The sequence below is a fragment of the Lissotriton vulgaris genome, chromosome 9, assembly GCF_964263255.1.
Source record: "Lissotriton vulgaris chromosome 9, aLisVul1.2, whole genome shotgun sequence".
NCBI classification, from domain to species: domain Eukaryota; kingdom Metazoa; phylum Chordata; class Amphibia; order Caudata; family Salamandridae; genus Lissotriton; species Lissotriton vulgaris.
This window is the reverse complement of record NC_141697.1, coordinates 1,160,663,617-1,160,685,355: the sequence shown is the minus strand read 5'-3', so window position 1 is coordinate 1,160,685,355 and position 21,739 is coordinate 1,160,663,617. Positions and strand designations below refer to the sequence as shown.

At 43.4% G+C, this 21,739-nt stretch overlaps 1 protein-coding gene across 2 annotated transcripts in view; it reads left to right on the top strand.

Moving 5' to 3' along the window:
* The window catches only part of CRBN (cereblon), a 166,453-nt gene extending 145,791 nt beyond the window's left edge, over positions 1-20,662 (top strand). For both annotated transcript variants that reach the window (XM_086939204.1, XM_086939203.1), the window contains exons 9-11: positions 12,137-12,201; positions 14,914-15,045; positions 16,172-20,662. In XM_086939204.1, coding sequence (XP_086795330.1) covers positions 12,137-12,201; positions 14,914-15,045; positions 16,172-16,355 — 381 coding nt within the window. In that variant the 3' untranslated portion in view covers positions 16,356-20,662. The remainder of the gene's footprint in view (positions 1-12,136; positions 12,202-14,913; positions 15,046-16,171) is intronic.
* The last annotated feature ends 1,077 nt before the right edge of the window (positions 20,663-21,739 follow it).

The window sequence follows — 21,739 nt, the reverse complement described above, 5'->3', positions numbered from 1 at the left end:
TGGCAAACCAGGAAGACAAGAACAGAGTAGAGCAAGCCATTAAAGATTACATTAGTCATAACGACACACAGGACATGGACCCCAAGACCCTGTGGGACGCGCTTAAAGCGACAGTCAGAGGGACACTAATAGATAGAAAGGCCAAACGGAAGAGTACAGCTAAACTACGCCTAGACCAGCTAAAAAAAAGATATCAAAAACCTAGAGACAAGCCACATCAATGACATCAAGAACTCCTACATCCTAAATGAGCTGACGGAAAAAAAAATACGAATACAACAAAATCCTGAGTGAAAGGGCTGGAATGTGGATAAACAAATACAAAGAGATTAACCTCAGCGAGGCCAACAAGGCAGGGAAAATCTTAGCGTCATACCTGAAACACAAGCAAAGACAACACACCATCTCTGTCCTCACTGACCCACAGAACAACTCGCACACTCAGCACAAAGACATCCTACGCACGTTCAGTGAGTTCTATCAAGAACTCTACAAAAGGGATGAAACACTAGACCAAGAAGGATGCACCAGGTATCTGGACAGACTAAACCTTCCTAAGATCACAAACGAGGAAGCACTGTCACTAGGACGGGAGGTAAGCTCAACTGAAATTGAGATGGCAATCAAGTCTCTTAAAGACAACAAGGCACCAGGCCCAGATGGATATTCGGCCTCCTTCTATAAAAGCTTTCGAACACTCCTAACCCCAACTATGAAAAAAGTTTTTAACCACTGTGAAGGGGTGGGTGCAGTGTCTAAATCCATGTTGGAAGCAAACATAATAGTTATCCCGAAAGAAGGCAAAGACACTCAAGGGCCCCAAAACTACAGACCCATCTTACTTATCAACATAGACTGCAAAATCTATGCCAAGATCCTAGCCATAAGGCTCAACTCTGTACTCCCTCATCTGATAAGCAATTCACAAGTAGGTTTCCTAAAGACACGTATGTCACATGATAACACAAGACTCCTGTGCCATGTTCTTGAACAATCCTCCAAGTCTGCCAAACCAGCTGTGGTAATCACACTAGACGCAGAGAAAGCGTTTGATAGAGTGTTCTGGCACTTCCTAGAACAGTGTATGCGGTCGTACAACCTGGGAGATAAATACATACAAGACGCAGATAGCTATCAATGGGGCAGTCTCGGAACAATTCACCCTCCAACGAGGGACAAGACAGGGGTGTCCCCTGTCTCCCAAATTCATAACCTGGTGGGGAAGAATAGACACAATTAAGATGATCAGCCCGGTGATCAACTACCTGACGGGAATGCTTACACTCAGACTAATTCCGCAGTAAAATGGACAAGATGATAAATAAGTTCCTATGGCAAGACAAGAAACCGAGAATAAGCCTGAAAAAATTAAGGCTAGATAAGAAACTAGGGGCCAGATGTAGGAAGGCAAATACCGGTTGGTAACTGCCGATTTTGGACGTTACCGACCGGTATTTGGAGTTTGGGATGTAGGGGCATGTTAAAATACAGATTCAGTAATTTTACCGAATCGGTAATTTCACTGATTCGGTAAAATACCGATTCGGTAAAATTACCAAATCTGTATTTTGACATGTAGGTAGCACTGTAATCAGTGCTACAGGGGTTTAATAATTCGTTATTTACCACCAACTAGAAGTTGGTCTGGCCTGGCCCTCGCTTGTATAGCTGTAAAAAAATTAATTAAATTAATTAAACACTCACGTGCTCCTCGGGTGAAGTGCCCTCCTGGTCCGAGGTGCCGGAATGCTGGTGTTTTGCCTTGAAACGAGAGGCACAGCAGTATTGTATGCAGGGCAGAAAGTGGAGACGACATTGGGTGGCAAAATGCTCCTGGGCTGGCCGCAACGCGAGGGAACACGCACTGCTGTGCATGCGCTCACAACTATAAAAAAAGCCAATCACCCTTCAGCTTGCACTTAAAACTGAAGGGTGATTGGCCTGATTTTGTTGTGGTCCCGCCGCCCCTGCGCTGTCATTCACAGGGCTTGTAGCAGCACATGGGCACTTGAAAAGTGCGTGTGTTTTTGAAGAAATTATGAAGAGGAGACGTGCAGATTTAAAGGTGAAGTACCTTTATTTCAGTTGAAAGTTTGCACATGAATCAACAGGATTCACTTAGCGCTTTAGTCTTGATGACGGAAGACACCCCAGTCCGGCGGACCCCCTGGGAATGTGTCACGGACCCCTGGGGGTCCGCGGACCACAGTTTGGGAAATACTGAGGTAGACCAAAAACTGGAACACAGCGTTAAAACCTGTAATTGGGAATCTCTCTGGGCAAACTCAAAGATAAAATATAGAGGGAAACCCCTAGCCATAGACTCATGGAAAAGATTAGGGATCTCATACCCAGCCCAACTGGAAGAAGGGGGGAAGCCCCTACACCTTAAGCACCGTAAAAAAACAGCATAACCTACCAGAGATAGAACATAGAACTCTACAACATCCTTAAAATCAGTGCAGCCCTAACCAAATCAAAATTATAACAAAGCACAAACCCTCAAATATCCACTATATTGAAAACCTGAACAAAGTGGGCCACCAGGTCTCCCACATCTACAAACTACTCCGACCCAGCTCCTCCAAGCTTAACAATAAAACAAATAAATACTGGGAATCACACCTAGGCACCGCACTTAGCGAGCACGAAAGACACACCCTCTGGCTACCCCCATCGAAAAATATGATCTCCCCAATGCTAGCTCAGACAAAATTCTGGCTTCTGCACAAGACCTACTGGACACCGGTTCGGTTAGTGAACCTGGGTCTGAAGGAAGAGGACCACTGCTGGAATTGCGAGAGGGGAGACCTGGCACACCTCATTTTCCACTGCACAAAGGTCAAAAATTTTGGAACAAAATATTCACCTTCATAAACAAAGCTCTAGGGTGCCCACTTAAAGTAGAATTTGCCACACTCACCACTGCATTTTTAACATCTGACCTTCACACACAACACGACAGAGACCTCCTGGATCTCCTGCTAACAGCAGCAATCAAAATTGTACTCCCCAAATGGAAGGACACCTCCAAAGCCACCTTCAAGGGGTGGCTCGACTGGGTGCCATACCTGAGAGGGGCCGACATCACAGCCCTACGCAACACGTCATGGAGAAAACCCAGCAGAAGTATGTGGACATCCTTGGACAAGTTCCTAAACCCATACGAACCCCCATGAAAGTGCTGATCAGAAGTAATCATCGAACCCACCACCTCACTACCCACTAGAACAGGACACTCTCCCTCTCCCCCCCTCTAATCTCTTCTCTCTTTCCACCCCTCTTTCTTTTTCTCTCAGAGTAGACATAAGACAGGGAGCAGATCAAGCATAGACTTTGATATAGACCGACCAAACTGACTGTTGCCTCCAACACAGTGCGCCAATACTATATGTTATATGTTCTATGTGATATGTTTTATGTTCTATGTGATATGTTTTAGTGGAGTAATGCAGAGATGATCAAACTTATGTGTTCTAAGGGTAAACGGGTACACCAGCATCTCAGCCACTTGAGCGCCCACCACTATATGGACAATACGCTGAGGATTATATGTTAATTGTTATATGTTGTTAGTGTAAAACCCAATAAAAAAAATTAAACAAAAAAAAAAAAGAATTCCCCATCTACTTGATGGCTTTACCTAAACCTATGGTGTTTTGTATCAAACACATTTTCTTAATAAGTCTGTACTGTTGCCAGCACATGACTTATGACTGGCACCCAGAGGGTGTCTTAGAAGGGCCCCCGAAAAAACTAGTGTGGTGGCTGGCTGGTCTCGACAAGCCTGTCACCACAGAAGAATTTCTGACCCCCTATAGGTCAGAGTCCCTTCAGAAACAAAGCCTGCCTTTGTATGGTATTTAACAACAAGGGGTGGTGATGGACGGAGTTTCTGAATTAAGCAGAATACTCTCACCCAGTCAAGAGATCAGGGCTAGATCCAACACCGTTTTTTAGCTCACTGCACCATCTCAGCTCAGAACCTGGCTATATGTAAAGTAGTCTGTTCCTGTCTCAGTGCATGATGGGAACAGGGCAAACCAAACTACCAAGCCAATTCTTTTACTGGGAAGGAAACAAGCTACCGGGGACCGGTTTCTGGCATTTCAGCCGTAGTCGGCCAGGCTTGCTTGAATCCTGATGGTGCAATGAGCAAGGGACTCACATCTGAGTATACCCTTCCACGCTTGGGGTGGACAAAATATTTAACAACAAGGGGTGGTGATGGACAGAGTTTCTGAATTAAGCAGAATACTCTCACCCAGTCAAGAGATCAGGGCTAGATCCAACACCGTTTTTTAGCTCACTGCACCATCCCAGCTCAGAACCAGGTTATATGCAAATTAGTCTGTTCCTGTCCCAGTGCATGATGGGAACAGGGCAAACCAAACTACCAAGCCAATTCTTACACTGGGAAGGAAACAAGCTACCGGGGACCGGTTTCTGGCATTTCAGCCGTCGTCGGCCCGGCTTGCTTGAATCCTGATGGTGCAATGAGCTAGGGACTCAAATCTGAGTATACCCTTCCACGCTTAGGGTGGACAAAATTTTTAACAACAAGGGGTGGTGATGGACAGAGTTTCTGAATTAAGCAGAATACTCTCACCCAGTCAAGAGATCAGGGCTAGATCCAACACCGTTTTTTAGCTCACTGCACCATCCCAGCTCAGAACCTGGCTATATGCAAATTAGTCTGTTCCTGTCCCAGTGCATGATGGGAACAGGGCAAACCCCCGGTAGCTTGTCTCCTTTCTGGTGAGGAATTGGCTTGGTAGTTTAGTCTGCCCTGTTCCCATGATGCACTGGGCCAGGGACAGACTGATTTGCATATAGCCAGGTTCTGAACTGGGATGGTGCAGTGAGATAAATAACGGTGATGGATCAAGCCCTGATCTTTGGACTGGGTAAGAGTGGTCTGCTTAATTCAGACACTCTGTTCATCACCACCCCCTTTTCTGAATCGATTTTGGCCACTATAGGTGTGGCAGGGTATACTCAGACATGAGTCCCTTTCTCACTGCACCATCAGGATTCAAGCAAGCCGGGCCGACGACGGCTGAAATGCCAGAAACCGGTCCCCGGTAGCTTGTCTCCTTTCTGGTGAAGAATTGGCTTGGTAGTTTAGTCTGCCCTGTTCCCATGATGCACTGGGCCAGGGACAGACGGATTTGCATATAGCCAGGTTCTGAACTGGGATGATGCAGTGAGATAAATAACGGTGATGGATCAAGCCCTGATCTTTGGACTGGGTAAGAGTGGTCTGCTTAATTCAGACACTCTGTTCATCACCACCCCCTTTTCTGAATCGTTTTTGGCCACTATAGGTGTGGCAGGGTATACTCAGACATGAGTCCCTTTCTCACTGCACCATCAGGATTCAAGCAAGCCGGGCCGACGACGGCTGAAATGCCAGAAACCAGTCCCCGGTAGCTTGTCTCCTTTCTGGTGAAGAATTGGCTTGGTAGTTTAGTCTGCCCTGTTCCCATGATGCACTGGGCCAGGGACAGACTGATTTGCATATATAGCCAGGTTCTGAACTGGGATGGTGCAGTGAGATAAATAACGGTGATGGATCAAGTCCTGATCTTTGGACTGGGTAAGAGTGGTCTGCTTAATTCAGCCACTCTGTTCATCACCACCCCCTTTTCTGAATCGTTGCCTTTGTATGGTGGCCCAGCCTGCCCCAGCTCTGTTAGATGTCCCCCGTGCCCTGAATCTCATTTGACAGCAGCACATGCGGGAAGTTAGCTATGCAAGTAGGCGTGCTGCACGTCCAGGCCAGTCACACCCGTAAGGTGGGCTGCCTGATGTGCTCCACGAAAGAAGTGTTCCACCATCTTGTTTTTGGTGGAATTAGGACCTCTGGCACGGCGTTATGCCCACTCCCCACAGGAAGTTGCCATACAGGGGGTGTAGTGACCCCAAGGGTAAGTAGCCCATTGGCTACCACCCTTCACTCCGCGTAACACCCCTAAATTCAGCATTGAGGTCCCTCCCTGACAACAGGGACTCAAATTCACCTGACTAAAGAAGGACAAAGAGCTGAAGAATGCAAAAACTGTGTTCTTGGTGCCAAACCCTGCCTGCCTGCTCCTATCTCGACAGTTGCAAAATGTTAAACTGTATTTTGTTATGTTATGTTATGTTATGTTATGTTAAACTGTATTTTGTATAGCGTACGGCTACTCGAAGAGTGTCCCGACGCTTTAATTTGCACACCAATCTTATAACATAACAAGAAAAAAAACAGCAAAAGACAGAAAAGAAACCAACAGAGCCCGGGAAACTAGGAAGTAAAAAGCCAGGTTTTAAGCCCCTTCCTAAAAGCCAACAGGTTTGAAGTGCTGCGCAGGGTCACTGGTAGCTTATTCCACAACTGGGGCGCCAACAGTCTAAAGGAGCGGCCTCCGATGCGTGCCCTCTTGACACGGGGCACAACGGCAAGAAACAAGGCTTCTGACCTCAACGACCTGGCTGGGTGGTAAAAGGTCAGTCTTTTTTGGAGGTATTTCGCTCCGGAGGCGTGCAGGGCTTTATGTGCCAGAGTCAAGGTCTTAAACATTATCCGCTTCCGGACAGGAAGCCAGTGCAATGCCTCCAAGAGGCCCGAGGCTCTAGCACGGCGAGATAGTCCAAAGATGGCCCATGCTGCCGAATTCTGGACCACCTGTAACCGTTGAAGCAGATATTCTGGCAGGCCGAGATACAGAACGTTGGAATAGTCAATTCTCGAGCCAATTATCGCCTGCACTGTGATCTTCCTGTGTTCCTCCGATAACAGAGGGAGAAACTTACGCAGCATCCGGAGCAAACCAAAGCAGGTGCCCGTGAGGCCGACTATCTGTGAGCGCAGTGAGCGCAGTGAGCAAAACCCTGACTCTTCCTGAAGCTGTGCATCCTCCAAAAGCCTGGGAATGCTGCCAGCACTTCGCAAAACAGCCAGCATCTCCCTTGAAGTGGAGGAGACACTTGTCTGCAGGCATCGACCGCAATGTCCGTTACACCAATCTACTGACCACGGGGTCCACCGATGCATCAGCCGTCCAGGAATAAGTCACCGCCCTCCAGGAGGTCATATTCGTCCCCCAACAAGTTTGGAGACACCAGAGTCCCCAGGATGTGCCCTGCACCAATGCACAGGGTCCCGGAGCCCTTGCAGCAGCCACGGCTTGTTCAGTGTCCAGTGCCGACTCGAACACCCATAAAGACCCACCTTCCGACGTGGGGCGTCTGCACCAGAGGCATCAAGAGTGGCCTTGCTGTCATGTGTTGTCCCCATCTACAGGTCGACCTGAGAAATGAGAGCCTCCATTGCAAGCAACCCGCCGGACATAAATCTCTGCGTCCAAGCCCCACATCCCGAGTCTGAGCCTACCTATGGTGCACCTTTGCTACAGAGACCCTCAAGAACCGAGCCCCCCTTTGCGTTCCAATAGACTTGTCCCCACTTTCAATATTTTCTGCTTACAGGTTTCTCCATAGACTTCAGCTGTAGCTTTTGAGGCTACCCTTGCAACCAGATGCTCCGCGCCTGGACACACCAGGGCAGGTAACCCAAAACTGCTGGTGGTTCTAAAGGACCATGGCCCTTACTTAACTTAAGTCCAGAAGATTCGTTATGTAAGTCGTTTGCAAGGGACCCTTTGCGGTGTATGTTTCTCTCATAGATTAACATTACAGCATTCAAGGCTCATACCTCGTATATGTATCAGAACTTTCTGTGATTCTGAAATTTCCTAACTTGAAAAGTACTTACCTAATCTTGTAGATCTTGGTGTCTAAAATAATTTTTAAAAGTCTGTTATTTTTCTAAAATGGTGTCTGTTTTCCTTATTAAGTGTGTGTCTCATTTATTGACTCTGTGTGTCCAACAACTGCCTTACACTCCCTTCTGATAAGCCTAAGGCTTCTCGACCACACTACCACAAATCAAGCACCTTGCATTGTTAAAGGAAGCCCCTGTACAGTAATAAGGGCTTCCTAGACTCTGCACAGTACACCTTGTTTTGGAACGCTATGTAGAGAGGCAGTTTCCTACAAGAATTCACTATTTTCTAAAACATTGGGTGCACTGTCCTCAGTAGCTGGTCTTTTTATTCATCAGCTCAGAATACAAATATGGGCACATAGTGGGCACCTAATTAAGCTCTACACTTTAAGCACTTCTCATTAAAGTGACTATGCACAATTAAATAATACAAAAATATCCAGACAGTACACGTGCCACACTGCACTTCAAATAAAGCACTATTTTTTCAATTGGGAAAACCTTCTGACTTACCCCTCCTATTTCCTGCAACCACTTAAGGTGCCAGAAAGAGCTCAACCTACTTTAGGTGTTGGAAGAGATATTTTGTACTATGAATGAATCATTCAATCATTCAAGACATTTGTAGAGTGCCCTACTCACCTGTGAGGGTCTCAAGGCGCTGAGGGGTGGGGGTAGGGGGGCAGCTACTGGTCGAACAGTCAGGTCTTGAGGAGTCTCCTGAAGGTCGGCAGGTACTGGGTCTGCCGTAGGTGGGCAGGGAGGGTGTTCCACTTATTTATTTATGTGTTTTATAGAGCGCAAACTTGACCCGTCAGGGTATCAGAGCGCTTTACAGGAAAAGATAGCCATGTACAGAATAGGCATAGCATCATCCAGTTATGGATCGAATGAGCGAGGGCAAGGTGCAGGATACATAAAGGAGATAGGCCACGTATTTACAGATTAAATATCCAAATACTCAAGACGAGATAACATATTTACAGATTACGTTAACCAATGTTCGTGACCAGGCCCCACGTTTCTGATGGGGCGAGCTAAATAATCCGATGGGAGGCAATAGATGGCCATAGATCAGGGCTGTATTGGTAGTAGAGGCAAAGTTTAAATGAGAAATGTACCTATAAGAAATATTTTGGCATCCTTTTTGAAGCGAGTCAGAGAGGGGCTACTTCTGATGTCAGGTGGGAGAGAGTTCCATATTCTTGGAGCAGCCCCGGAGAAAGCCCGGTTGTAAGTTTTTTTTTTTCTTTTTTCCGAAAGCGTGCAGTTTGAAGGAGGAGGTCTCTGGCAGATCGGGAGTTTCTGATTACTCCGGAGTTCACAAGTTTCTGCCTCAGATATGCAGGGGAGTTAGAATATAAGGCTTTGTGCGTCTTGGTGGCGAGGTGGGAGAATGATCTGCCGCTGGTAGTCTTTCGGCGAATGCATGGGACAGAGGCGAAGAATAGGTCGGCGGAGCGAAGCTGGCGGGTCGGGGTGTAGAAAGATAGTTGTTCGTTAAGGTATGCTGGTCCGGCGTTGTGGAGTGCTTTGTGGGTGTGGGTGAGGAGCTTGAATGTGATCCTCTTGTTGACCGGGAGCCAGTGCAGGTCCCTCAGGTGGGTGGTGATGTGGCTGTGGCAAGGAAGTCAGAGAAAGAGGCGTGCAGAGGCATTTTGTATGCGTTGAAGTCTCTTCTGGTGTGTGGCTGTGGTTCCTGCGTAGAGGGCGTTGCCGTAATCCAGCCTGCTGCTGACGAGTGTTTGGGTGACTGTCCTTCTGGTTTCGGTGGGGATCCATCTGTAGATCTTTCGGAGCATGCGGATGGTGTTTAAGCAGGAGGAGGAGACGGTGTTAACTTGCCGGGTCATAGAGAGCGTGGAGTCCAGGATGAAACCCAGGTTGCGTTCGTGGTTGGTGGGTGTAGGGACCGCTCCCAGTGTGGCTGGCCACCAAAAGTCGTCCCATGCGGAGGGGGTGGATCCGAGGATGAGGACCTCTGTCTTGTCCGAGTTCAGCTTCAACCACCTAGTCTTCTTCCAGACTGCGACGGCCTTCGTTCCCTCTGATTTGGCGGTGGTCGGGACCTTGGTGAGGGAGACCGATCAGCTGTGTGTCGTCAGCGTAGGAGATGATGCTGGGGTGGTGTGCTCCGACGATGTTGGCGAGTGGTGCCATGTAGATGTTAAAAAGGGTCGGGCTGAGGTATGATCCTTGGGGTACGCCGCAGGTGATCGTGGTGGCTTCAGATTGGAAATGGGGAGGCGGACTCTGTGTTCTGCCGGTGAGGAAGGAGGTGATCAAGTCCAGGTTTTTTGTTCCGGATCCCTGCGTCGTGGAGGCGTGTGCAGAGGGTGTGGTGGCAGACGGTGTAAAAGGTGGCTGAGAGGTCCAGGAGGATAAGGGCCGCGGTTTTGCCGTTGTCCAGTATGGTTCTGATGTCGTCAGTGGTGGCATTGAGGGCAGTTTCGGTGCTGTGGTTGCTGCGGAATCCGGATTGGGATTGGTCCAGGATGTTATTCTTCTCCAGGAAGCGGGTCAGTTCTCTGTTGGCCATCTTTTCAATTACTTTCGCTGGGAACGGAGCAGGGAGATGGGTCAGAAGTTCTTGAGGTCCTTTGGGTCTGCCTTAGGTTTCTTGAGTAGGGTGCTGATCTCGGCGTGTTTCCAGCTTTCCTGGAAGGTGGCGATCTTGAAGGAGCTGTTGATGGATGGTACACCGTGTATTATCATATCGAAGCAACTGTTGGTTTCATTTACACTTCCATACACAGCGCTAATTGAAAAGCCAGGTCTTGAGTTTCCTCCTGAAAAGGCTGAGTTATAGAGTACTCTTGAAGGAGAAAGGGAAGTTTTTCCTAATTCGGATACCAAATAGGAGAAATTTCAGCCACCCAGTCTGACCTTTGTAAACAGTGTAGAAGAGACTGTGGTCAGGGCTGGACTGGCCGTACCGGGCATCAGGCGCTTTCCCGGAAGCTTGAAGGGTGTGGGCCGGTTTTGCAGCAGTGCTGCATATGTTTCCAGGAACCAAAGCAGTAGTGCTTAAAATAAGCTACCCCAGGGAGGCACAGGTCGGGTGGAGGAAGGGGGAAGGGGAGCTGGTCTGTCATAATTGCCACAGCTGCTTTGGGTTCCCAGTCCAGCCCTGGCTGTGGTGATATTGTTTACATTTATCCCAAAGATATGTCGCTTGAGTTTTGATTTGTTATTCCAAACCCAAATGCCTTCTACACTCTGTACCAGTCACATTCAACTTGTGAAGGAGGAACTATGATCACCTTCTAAGTAATATCCCAGTAGCAGATCTGTGTAAAGCTGCTACTTGCATTCACTCTTTTATTCAATCCCAGCAAGAAGCATTTGCCGTCCAAATGTACTTAAAATACTGTTTCACAAATGTCCCGCTTTTGCTCCCAAACTACTGTTAAAGATTTAGAAAATGCTTTTTTAAGTCTGTGCACAGCATGTCATCTACAGCATCACAAGCTTAAAGCGGGAAACATTACTGCCACTGTTTTGCTTGCATGAATCTAACCCACCGATCAGTCGCTGTTATTATGGTCTTGTTTACATAATGTAATTCTCTTGGTGTCTGCACATTGGGAGTATAGCTATACTGTTTGCTATTCGCTATATTGCGAGAATAGTATGGGTATTCCTAGTCCTAAAACGACAGACTGTAGCCACCCTTCGGCTGTTTGATAGTAGTTTTGTTAGTTGATTTTGCATCACTACAAATGCGAATTTGTGGTTGCTGGTGATTTGTGTTGCTGTGCTGTGTATAACACTTCTATTACAAGAGCCAGCTTTACTTCCAAGTTTAAGTTATAGTCAGCAAGTGTTTTTTTTTATGTTGAGTCACATACATAAGATTATTTTAAGCAAAGCAGTACCTTACTGTGAAATTAATATCAAAAAGTGCTTTCCTATATCATCCTGAAAAATAAGGATTTGGGTGTTGCCTCTTCGAAAGATGTTTTGATCTTTCAGTTTTTTTGGCAGTGTTCACATTTCCTCTGCCAGAAAGAGTGTGAAACCTTGGCGGAGTTGTGGAGAAATTGAACCTAGCCCATGAGGATTTTGGTTTTGGGCATTAATAGGCACATTTCCCTTCGTTTCTGTGATATCCTTATTTATGACAATGTGCTGTTCTAATCAGAAGCATACAAACACTGTACCCCTTCTCAGTATCACTCGCATTGTCTGTACATCTATATCTCCAAGGCCACAAATAACTATGAAAGAATTGCATATCCAGAAATTAGACCTCTTGCAAATATTGCTCTTGGCACTACTTGACTGCTTGTGGAAATCGCATGTATCATTAAGCCAGCTATTTGATAATGTACTAAATTTAGATTGTGGTCTCTTTATTTGCAGTGTACATCTCTGTGTTGCAAGCAGTGTGAAGACACTGAAATTACCACCAAGAACGAAATATTCAGGTGCGGATGATCAATATGTAATTTGTCAAACATGGGAGGGCAGCAAATTTGGCACCATAGCGGCCTTAGCCACGCAGTGAGCACATGAATCTTTCCTGGCTTTGGAAATGCCAGCACGCTTTTCCATGGAGGAGCAGGCATTTATCAGATATCGTTTGTTAGGAATGCTAATCTGTTATTTGTTTTCTATATACCCATATTTAATAAAAAATGTTATAGCACGGCTCTCACTTCAAGGATAGCAGCTTGCTTTATAGAAACCACCAAAATACATCATAAAATAGCAAACAACAACATCCTGTGCAGATTCATGGAAACTGGGTCAAAGAGATTAAAGAAAATTGGAAGTGACATTTGAATAGATAGGCCTTAAGTGGCATGCCACCAGCAGAACTTTCAGATCTTTTCTTACGTACTCTAGAAGTGAGTTCTTAAATTTGCAAAAAAAAACAAAGAAATAGTAATTTAGGATTGTCCTTTTTATCGAGAAGGAGTTCTGAAAGGTAGTATTAGTTATACCTTGTGAAATGAGACATACAATATTTTGTTGTGGGTTTGAGAATGTTGTTCAGAATCGATGGCTTTAAATATAATGCAAGACCTACAAAATCTGAGATGTCGGATAAAGAACCTAGCAAAAAGGGATATGATTTTCGCTCAATCAGAGTCGGAAAATCAGCAGGAAAGAAAAATTCCTTTCTTGAGTCCCCTCACTCACCAGGGTTTCCCCTTGGTGACATCCTTCATCATAGGGGCCATCTCAATCCGCTGCGGATTGAGGCGTTCTGCGACTTGCGAAGTTACGTAGGAGCACTTTTGTGAGAACTATGTGTAGTGTAGTGGTGTTTTGGAGTGTGAGAGGCGAGTTAAAAATACCTAACTAGTGGGCTCAATAACTTTATTCTAGCTCCTAGTTGGTATGTCTAAAAACAGGGTAAGATAATGGGAGAAACCTAGCTGAAATGGGTTAGGGGTCCCTAGTATATGTCAACATGTTTCGAGCCTCCCCAGAGCTCTTCTTCAGGGCTACATAGGGTCCCGCCCTGTGTGTACCACTCCAAAGGTGACCTAAAATGTATCAGATCAGAGAGTATGGTTTTGTCAGATGTTCAATGTGTAACCATAGAGGTTTGTCTGCACTAGGGTGAGGCAACCATGTGGCTTGGTTGATTAAAAAGGCTATTTGATATCTCAAAACTTTTGAAATATTGAGACTTCCGAGTTCCTTCATTTTTAATTTGTTAAGAGATGTTCTTCCTCAGTTATTTTTCCACAAAAAAGTCAGATATTAGGAGCTCTACATTTTTAAAGAAGTTGGTTGAGAACCGGATGGGTAGTGTGGAGGTGATAACTTACATTTGTGGGGCAATAATCACCTTAATGCATTCCACTCTCCCCCACCAGGACATAAGTTTAGGTGACCATGTAGAGAATTTTGGAGGAGGTTATCTTCCTTCTCTATCTTGTTTCTTCAAGATGATTCCTAAATTGCATCCCAAAGTATTTGATTTGAGTTGGTTGCCATCGTAATTTTGTTTTGTTCAGTATTGATAAATATACATTATTTAGTTGGTAAAATCTCTGTTTTGGCTAGATTTAATGAACAGTCTGATATCGCTGCATATAATGTTATTGTGTCTGGTATTGCTGGGACAGCACCTTCTGCTTCTTGTGAGTAGATTAGTACATTGTCGCCACATGCTGTAACATTATATGGATTATTTACAAAATAAATTCCCTTAATTTTTTTTCATCTTGATTTCCGAAAGAAGGGGTATGTTGGCTAACAGGAATAGTAATGATTGTGTTGTGATGGATGATCCTGGGAACAGTGTTATATGCTTTTAGGGCAGTATCACTTAGCCATTTGCATTGCTATAGTGGTGTGTTCTGCAGCGAAAACACTGTCTGATGAGCTCTTTTACATTGGGCATTTACATGTGTGAAGACCATTTTATTGCTGGAGAGAATCACTTTGCAAGTATGTAACTTTGTTGCTGGACTATTACCACATATGAAAGCAGGTGGCTAAACTGAGGCTATAATTCCCTGGTAGTTAAATGTAGTGTTATTTCTTTCTCTAGGGCTATGTCGAGTAGCTTTGATTAACAGTACACATGATCCTAATATATTGTAGATGTTGAAAAATATATTCAGGTTGGCTAAATGTTTGCAGATTAGACATTGTAACTGCATTTTGTAAATACTTTTTTTTATTGTTGTATGATGAAGCCTGCAGCCCTATTATCTCCTATATTAAGCACCCCTTGCCCCTCAGGTGAAGCCTGGCCCTCTGATACCACAAACTGGTTATCCTCTCCTCCTTCTATCAGGAATCCTGGCTGACTTTGCCTCTCCTTTGTAGAGCAGTCTGGTATACCGTCCACTTTTGTATCAGGATGCTGGAGTGCTTTTCTATCTCCCACCCCCACCTTAGAACTGGGGCCATGTTTAAGACTGCAAATTAACACCAATATATCCATGACAATCTTTTACATTTAATCTACCACAAAACTGCCAAGGTAAAAGTTGTTTTTCAAGGTCTTATTTAAGGGGATTCAAAACGCTACTACCGCTATTAGTTGGATGTTTCTGAATTACTATATAGCTTTGTGGTTTTCTGAATGTCTTTGCATGACATTCTGTTGCATGCTTACCTCGGTATCTTCTCTGATAGCTAAAAAGGTAACTTTCTCTTTTTGAACCCTGCAGTTTATCATTATGTGGTCCAATGGCAGCATATGTGAATCCTCATGGGTTTGTTCATGAGACTCTGACGGTCTATAAAGGAAGTAACCTGAACCTGATTGGGCGTCCCTCTACAGAGCACAGCTGGTTTCCAGGGTAATACTTTTAAATGTTTTGTTGCAGAAATATTCTCAGTATTGCACTGTCATTAGATATGAATACAGCTCACATGCCTCCGGTTAAGAACATTAGATTTTTTCAGTCCAGCCTAGGTTCTGAACAAAGACTCAGGGAGTGGAACTCTTGTCTGTAGTTTTCCTCTGGAGACTTTGCCGTACCTTTAATATAGTGCAGAGTGGGTATACATCATTAAACTATAAAATGCAGGTAATGTTCACAGTGGTATCTTGTCGCAGATAGAAAGTTAGTGTCACCTTTAGTAGTGGGGGTGCAAGTCCTAGGTGGCAGTAATTGAAGAATCGTTGCAGTTCCTTGTATAAGAAATGTTTGTCTCTACCTACTGATTTTGAGAAGATGTTGAAGATTTAAGGGGAAGTGATTAAGCATGAGATGTATTCTTTATTTCTGTCTGTTGGTTACACACTCACAAACTGCTGCTCACATTTTCAATGATAATTGACTGCAACGCACTGAGTATCTCCACAGGTGACTAAATCATGGTGCTATAATGTCAAACATTCTACTGCTCCAAACTCGGGAAGACAAGTTTTAAGTCCATTTTAGCAACCACAGCAAAAAAAAAAAAATCAGCTAGCCAAAAAGAGACTGAAGATGACAATTCTCATCTTCTTAAACGTGATTGATCCTTTAAGTCAAGGAATTAAGAGGACAGAAATGTAACCACTTTGTGTCCGCCCTGGGAACACCAGCTGTGATTTCAGGTTTCCTAACCCTGAAATTAAGTATATGTTAATTTCATAGTCCGACTGCGACCCTTAAATTGTCGCTGTTGACGACATAGTCCCTTAATTAAAGGTCGACACCAACCAAAACAACCAGATGGAAAGCAGACCGACAAAACAGCTAATATTGGCAAACAAACAAAAAACGCTAGTGCTTCTGACATTTGAAGACTGAAGAATGTTATTGCACTGAAGTTTTTCTTAATTATTTATTACATAGTCTGGAAACCTTATGGTCAATATTGGTATCTAAGTATCTGTCAAATTGTGTGGTAGGTCATAGAGAGCTGAATTTGTGCAGATATATGATGGCAAATAATCCTGTGATCTTTGTTAACATTTTATGTATTTTTCCACAGGTATGCCTGGACGATAGCCCAGTGTCGAATCTGTGGAAGTCACATGGGGTGGAAATTTACAGCCACTAAAAAGGACATGTCGCCCCAGAAGTTCTGGGGTTTGACGCGATCTGCTTTGCTGCCGAGAATCCCTGATGAGGAGGATGAGACTGGCCAAGGGAGGACTCCTCTTCTATGTTTGTGAACTGCTGTTTATCATCAGTAGATGCCACCCAGCCTGTGTCTTTTGACAAAGTCTGCTTAAGAAGTTCCTACTGCTTCTTCCGCTGTTAAACCCTGCACCCCAGACCCGGGCAATGCCTCAGTGGCACTGAGAAAAGGAGTGATGGAACAGACGCGATCCGAAGAGACCGTACATGACATTTCACAGTGGTGGAACAGTGCAAAAAGAGTGCACTGGTTCTAGGAACCTTCAAAGTCCTTGGAGAGCAGCTCAGAAGCACAATCAAAGGTTTAAGCTCATTGATTTAGGACAGAACGGCGGAAGCATACAAAAAAAACCTTGCTGCACGCTTTTGTCGAGACTGCTTATTGTAAAGGGTTTATGAGAAAGTCCTCTACATTAACTTTTCGGAGCCATTTTCCTTTCCCTTGTTTTCGGATAAAAGCAAAGGTAAATGCACCTCCCTGCACTGTTAGTAGTGGGGTTATAACCTCCATGTAGAAGGCTGATTATTCTGTTGGTAAACCGGTATGACATCAGAGTTGCACTAAAATGGGGATACCAGTTCCTTTAAGTGTTGATAAAGTATGATCTTTCCAGAGAAAAGCAAACCTTCCAGAGAAACAGAAAATGCACTCTAACCTCTTTCTACCGACCCTATCAAACCTATAAAAACACCACCTTGTTATGACGTTGTCACTTTCATGGTTGTGTAACAGTACATAAGTCCTATTGACATTGCAAGAGTTAACTATTCTCTTACCCTGCTCAGACTTTACAGATTGAGACTGTGTTTCAAGCATGTGAAGAAGTGGAATGGATTACGGGGAGGCTGTTAAAGTGGAGGAAGATGAAATACCAAAGTAGCCATTTCTTTTTCTGGAGTGCTTTTAGCAATGTTTTTTAAAATTCTTTTTTCGTTGCTTTTTCTCCAAGTTGATTGTGTCGTTAAATGCTGATGCTGTTCATGTGCGTCATAGTTGCGCCTTAGTATTTGGTGTCTCTTTTTTTCCTGCAAGGTAGGATTTCTCCATCCGGATGGGATGGAATTGAAGGGAGAAGTCTACTTTTATACAGGCTGCTGATTCGTGTTGGTCTTGCCAGCATAACACCCATTATTCTGGAGCTTCTGAGTCTTCCCATGATCAGAAACATTGAGACGGAGAAAGCATCTGTGAGTGAGCATTAAAAAGTGGCCCTTGTAAGGTGGCTTTGTCCTGTGGCAGGGCTTTGCTGGCCGAGTGGTCTTTTAATTGCAAATGTTCGATCGGGCTGCCCCTTACAAGCATATGCCAAAGCTGCATAAATAGGACCTGCACCATACATTGCATATATCAAGGAACAACGTCCAACACGTCTGGCTTTTTTCACAGTAACTTTATCCTTTTTTAGCCTTAGTCACTGCCACTTTTCGAAGGGTGCTAAGGATTTTAAATCAGTGTTTTGATTTTACCATAATTTAGGCGGTGCTGGTGTTGAATAATAGACTCTCTTGGTAAATCCTAGTAGCAGTTATTTGAACCATGGTCATACCTGTATCACATCTGCACAGTACTTTATTTGTAGTAAAAAAATGCAAAGTAAGGATGACTTGATTTATCGAATACAGCTGGGGCAATGTCCTGAGAGATATAGTGCAAACATTTTTACTTTGTGCTACCAGAAAGCACTGCACTGAGCCTTCCGTTTTACAACCTTCATAATAGATGCTGCAGAGATGCGTTCTCTCCTCTAGGAATCTTTTTTTTGCCTGGTATTTTTTGTATGATCTGATCAGTGTGCAGAAGACTCACTCTGCTCATACAACAGTTACCAGGCACATCACAGTGAGACAATACAGATATCCCTCTGAGCTATTGATGAGTATTTTCAGTTAACCAATCGCTGGAGTCACCCCCTAAACCCCAGTCCTTTTACAACCGGTTACTCACAGAATTGAGATCACAGACGCATGCTGGCAATGTGTCCTCCAAGGTCCTGCTTACGTAAACACGAAAAAAATGCCACACCACAGACATCTTGTATGTTCACCACTGGAATAGATTTGCATTTACTTTCGATCACACCAGGTCCAACAGACTGCAGCAGGTTAACTTCTGCTTATGCACAGCAAGGCCAGACATGCTGTAGCAATGTCGGTGCCAAGATATAAGGTTTACCTCTTTGCATATCAAAGTAGAAGAATCCTGCCAATCCCCTGAACATGCACCTTTGTTAATTGTTAGACGATCACATCTCGAAATAAATGATATACTGCCATATCCAGTACAATGTGGCAATTTGAAAATATTTTCCATAAATGCCAATCTGACTTTGGCATCTGATAGCGTTTTGAAGTGCCTAAAAGTGAAAAATAAAAAAGCTCCTTCCTCGCTTGAACCTTGGGTATCTGTGTGCTGAATTCAATGAAAAGCCCGGATGCTCTGGAACTGAGTCGTAAGAGTATGTGAGGATTTCCTGTTGAGAATTTTCTCCTAGTGATACTGGGGAACCTGTAAAGGTTCTTGGAGAATGTCATAAGAGGGGTGGGCAATGTTCCATGGAGCGGAGCTGAACTGGTTACTGCACTTGTGAAAAAATAATTGGACCATGTTAGCCACATCCCCATCCTAGAGTGAAGGCAGGCTGAATTATTTAGTTTCAGAATCTATGGCCACAGAGATCAATAGTTTGATTTTTTTTTTTCACTTTAAATGTGCTTCCTGGATCATCACTGTCCTTTTGTATTCAGTAAGCAGAACTATCACGTCTACATTCACAATTGCATGCTGAATATGAAAATGACAATTTTCTACAGTGATTTTTCTTAAATGCACCTTTACTTTTTGTCCACTTTTTGAGTGCCTTTTGTCCCTAATTAAACTACAAAATGGTAACAAACACAGTAAGTAAGCTCTATTGAAATGGCATTTAACCACTGTTTAAATTATAGAGATTTGAAAATATTCACTTGATTAAAACTGAGAACAATAGGTAAATAAATTACTGAGATAAAAGTGAGGAGCAACGAAAATCACACAATTTTGGACATTTGTTTGGAGAAAATTGAAATCCATTGGAGAGGCTAATACAATTACCTCCCATTCACAAACTAGTGAATATTTCATAAATTCATTTTGCATTCTTTGCCTACTTAAAACCAGATCGCAACTTCATGGCTAAATATGCATTCTCCTGATGAGTCCACGTGCCACCTTCTACTTAGGTACTTTATCAAATCCTCACCTGTTTCTTTTCCATGTTATAATATCCGTCTGTTTTGTGTTGCCTTCGTGAATGGCAGGTATCATTTATATTTCTGTTGCTTAGAATGGGGTATCTTGAAGAATGCACAGGCAAGGTCTACCTTATGGCAAGTGACGGTTTTGTTGGGCAATTTACTGGAATAATTGGTGCCAAACAAATTAGCAACACTTTTCGCTCCAATGATTGCACTTTCAGGGTGGCTTAAGTTTATTTTCTTTTTTGGGGAATTTGAAAGTTATATTTGTTCATACTTTTTTGTCCTTTGAATTTTACTGTATGTGATTTAATAATTTCTACTGTGTTCAGAGTATGAACTGTGATCAATGATTGATCTGAATGTTGTGCCTGTTCAAAGTAAATCCTAGATATTTCAAAGATGTCCACGCTATGAAGAAACCACACTAATCTCAAGTTTTTGGTATCAGCAACTTTGTTTCACTCTGGTAGAAGTCTTTTTTGATTGTACATTCAATAATTTTTCTCTGTTTTCGGCTTCCCATCTCCAGCTACTGTAAGTGCTGTATTGTACTTATTCCTAGTACTTCTTGTTATATGACTACATTCCTTCTGTTCTTGGTCATGTTTGATGCTTTTTTTGTTATCCAGGTATTTTTATACTTTTACTTTCTTCTGTCATTTTAACAGTTCTCTCTTTTGCTTGCCCAGTGTTTGGCCTTTCCTTTTTCGTTTTGTTCTTATTGCTGTATCTATTATAGGCAGGTTCTTTACTTTCTTTTGTTCTTTTCCAGATTTAGCTATAATGGGTAGCTCATACACCATTTTCTGATGAACAGCACAGTGATGACCGATATGTTGCTAACCTGAATATAGTAAAGGGAGGTCTGAACAAATATTTATGTTTTGAAACCAGCTTGTTATAATTCTGGTAGGGTTGCTGATATCGGGCCAGTTGTGGAATAACTCCAGTGTACAAAACACACATCTGTATAAATTTGGACAGGTAATATTGAATCCCTGCAAAGACAAATATCCCTTCTAAACTAAATTGCTTGTTACTACAGTTACTTGCGGGCAAATACTTTACCTATGCTGTTCCTCCTAATAAAATAGAAAATGTTAAACCTCTGTCCAATCCTTTCTTATGAAAATACCCAAATGGTTATACTGTTCTGTTTTGAGTGGCATTTAGAGGTAGCACTGAAATATAAGACACGCACAGGAATAATGTTTGAGGTACAAGGTCTTTTACTGTTGTCAAGAGGAAGGTAGGTGTGTATTTTTGTGGGATTGGTCCTTCACAAATTTCACAGGATATAAGAGTGTTGTTTTGGTTGCTGAACTGCTTCACTTTATTATTGAATGTTAGGGATTTTTGTTCGGGGTTCTGAAGAAGTGCCCCTGCTTACATTTTGTCCTGAGATTTCCACATCTTTTTTGGGGGGGAAGGGTGGGAGGTGGCACGGCCTAAATAAGTTATGTGTTTCTTGGCTGGTCTATTGAGCCAGGTATTGAGTTCTTAACTTCCTGATATGCCTAGGACCATGCTCTTTAAAAGTGCTGGGAAAATACGGGGTTACAAGTGTGACCTATTGGTACAGACAAATGCTGTGGATTTGATGTACAGTGAGAAATTAACAATGGAGAAGATTAGGGACACAACGTTGTAGACTCATATTGAGTGCTATGAGAAATGTATTGTCAAGCTAAATGGTTACGGTTTACAGTTGGTTATTGAAGTTTATTATTTTTCAGGTAATTAAAATCATAAAATCGTGTTAAAAGGTTGCAGCTTATATTACAATAAACAAGATTCTAGAGGTGCTGTACAAGTTTGGTATTTTAAAAGAAGAACCGTAGAAATAATGTTTTTGAACTAGAACTACCCATACCACAAGTTAGATATTCACTTAGATTTTGGTCATTTAGAACAGAAGGTGTGCTGTGCTACGTTGATAAAATAAATATTTAAAAGAAATATTCGCATACTAAGTGTAAAAAAAAATGATAATCAAGTTAAAACTACCCATACAGCAAGGTAAATGTTCAATCTGGGATGTCTGTTGGTCAGAGAGTGAGAGTCACAATCAGTATACCATGCCATTTTGCTCACTAGTTATAGCCTTCCTCAAGGCATTTCTGCCTTCTTAGGTACTGTTAGTAAAGGTCTTGCTAATGAAGCATTTGATACCCGCCACACT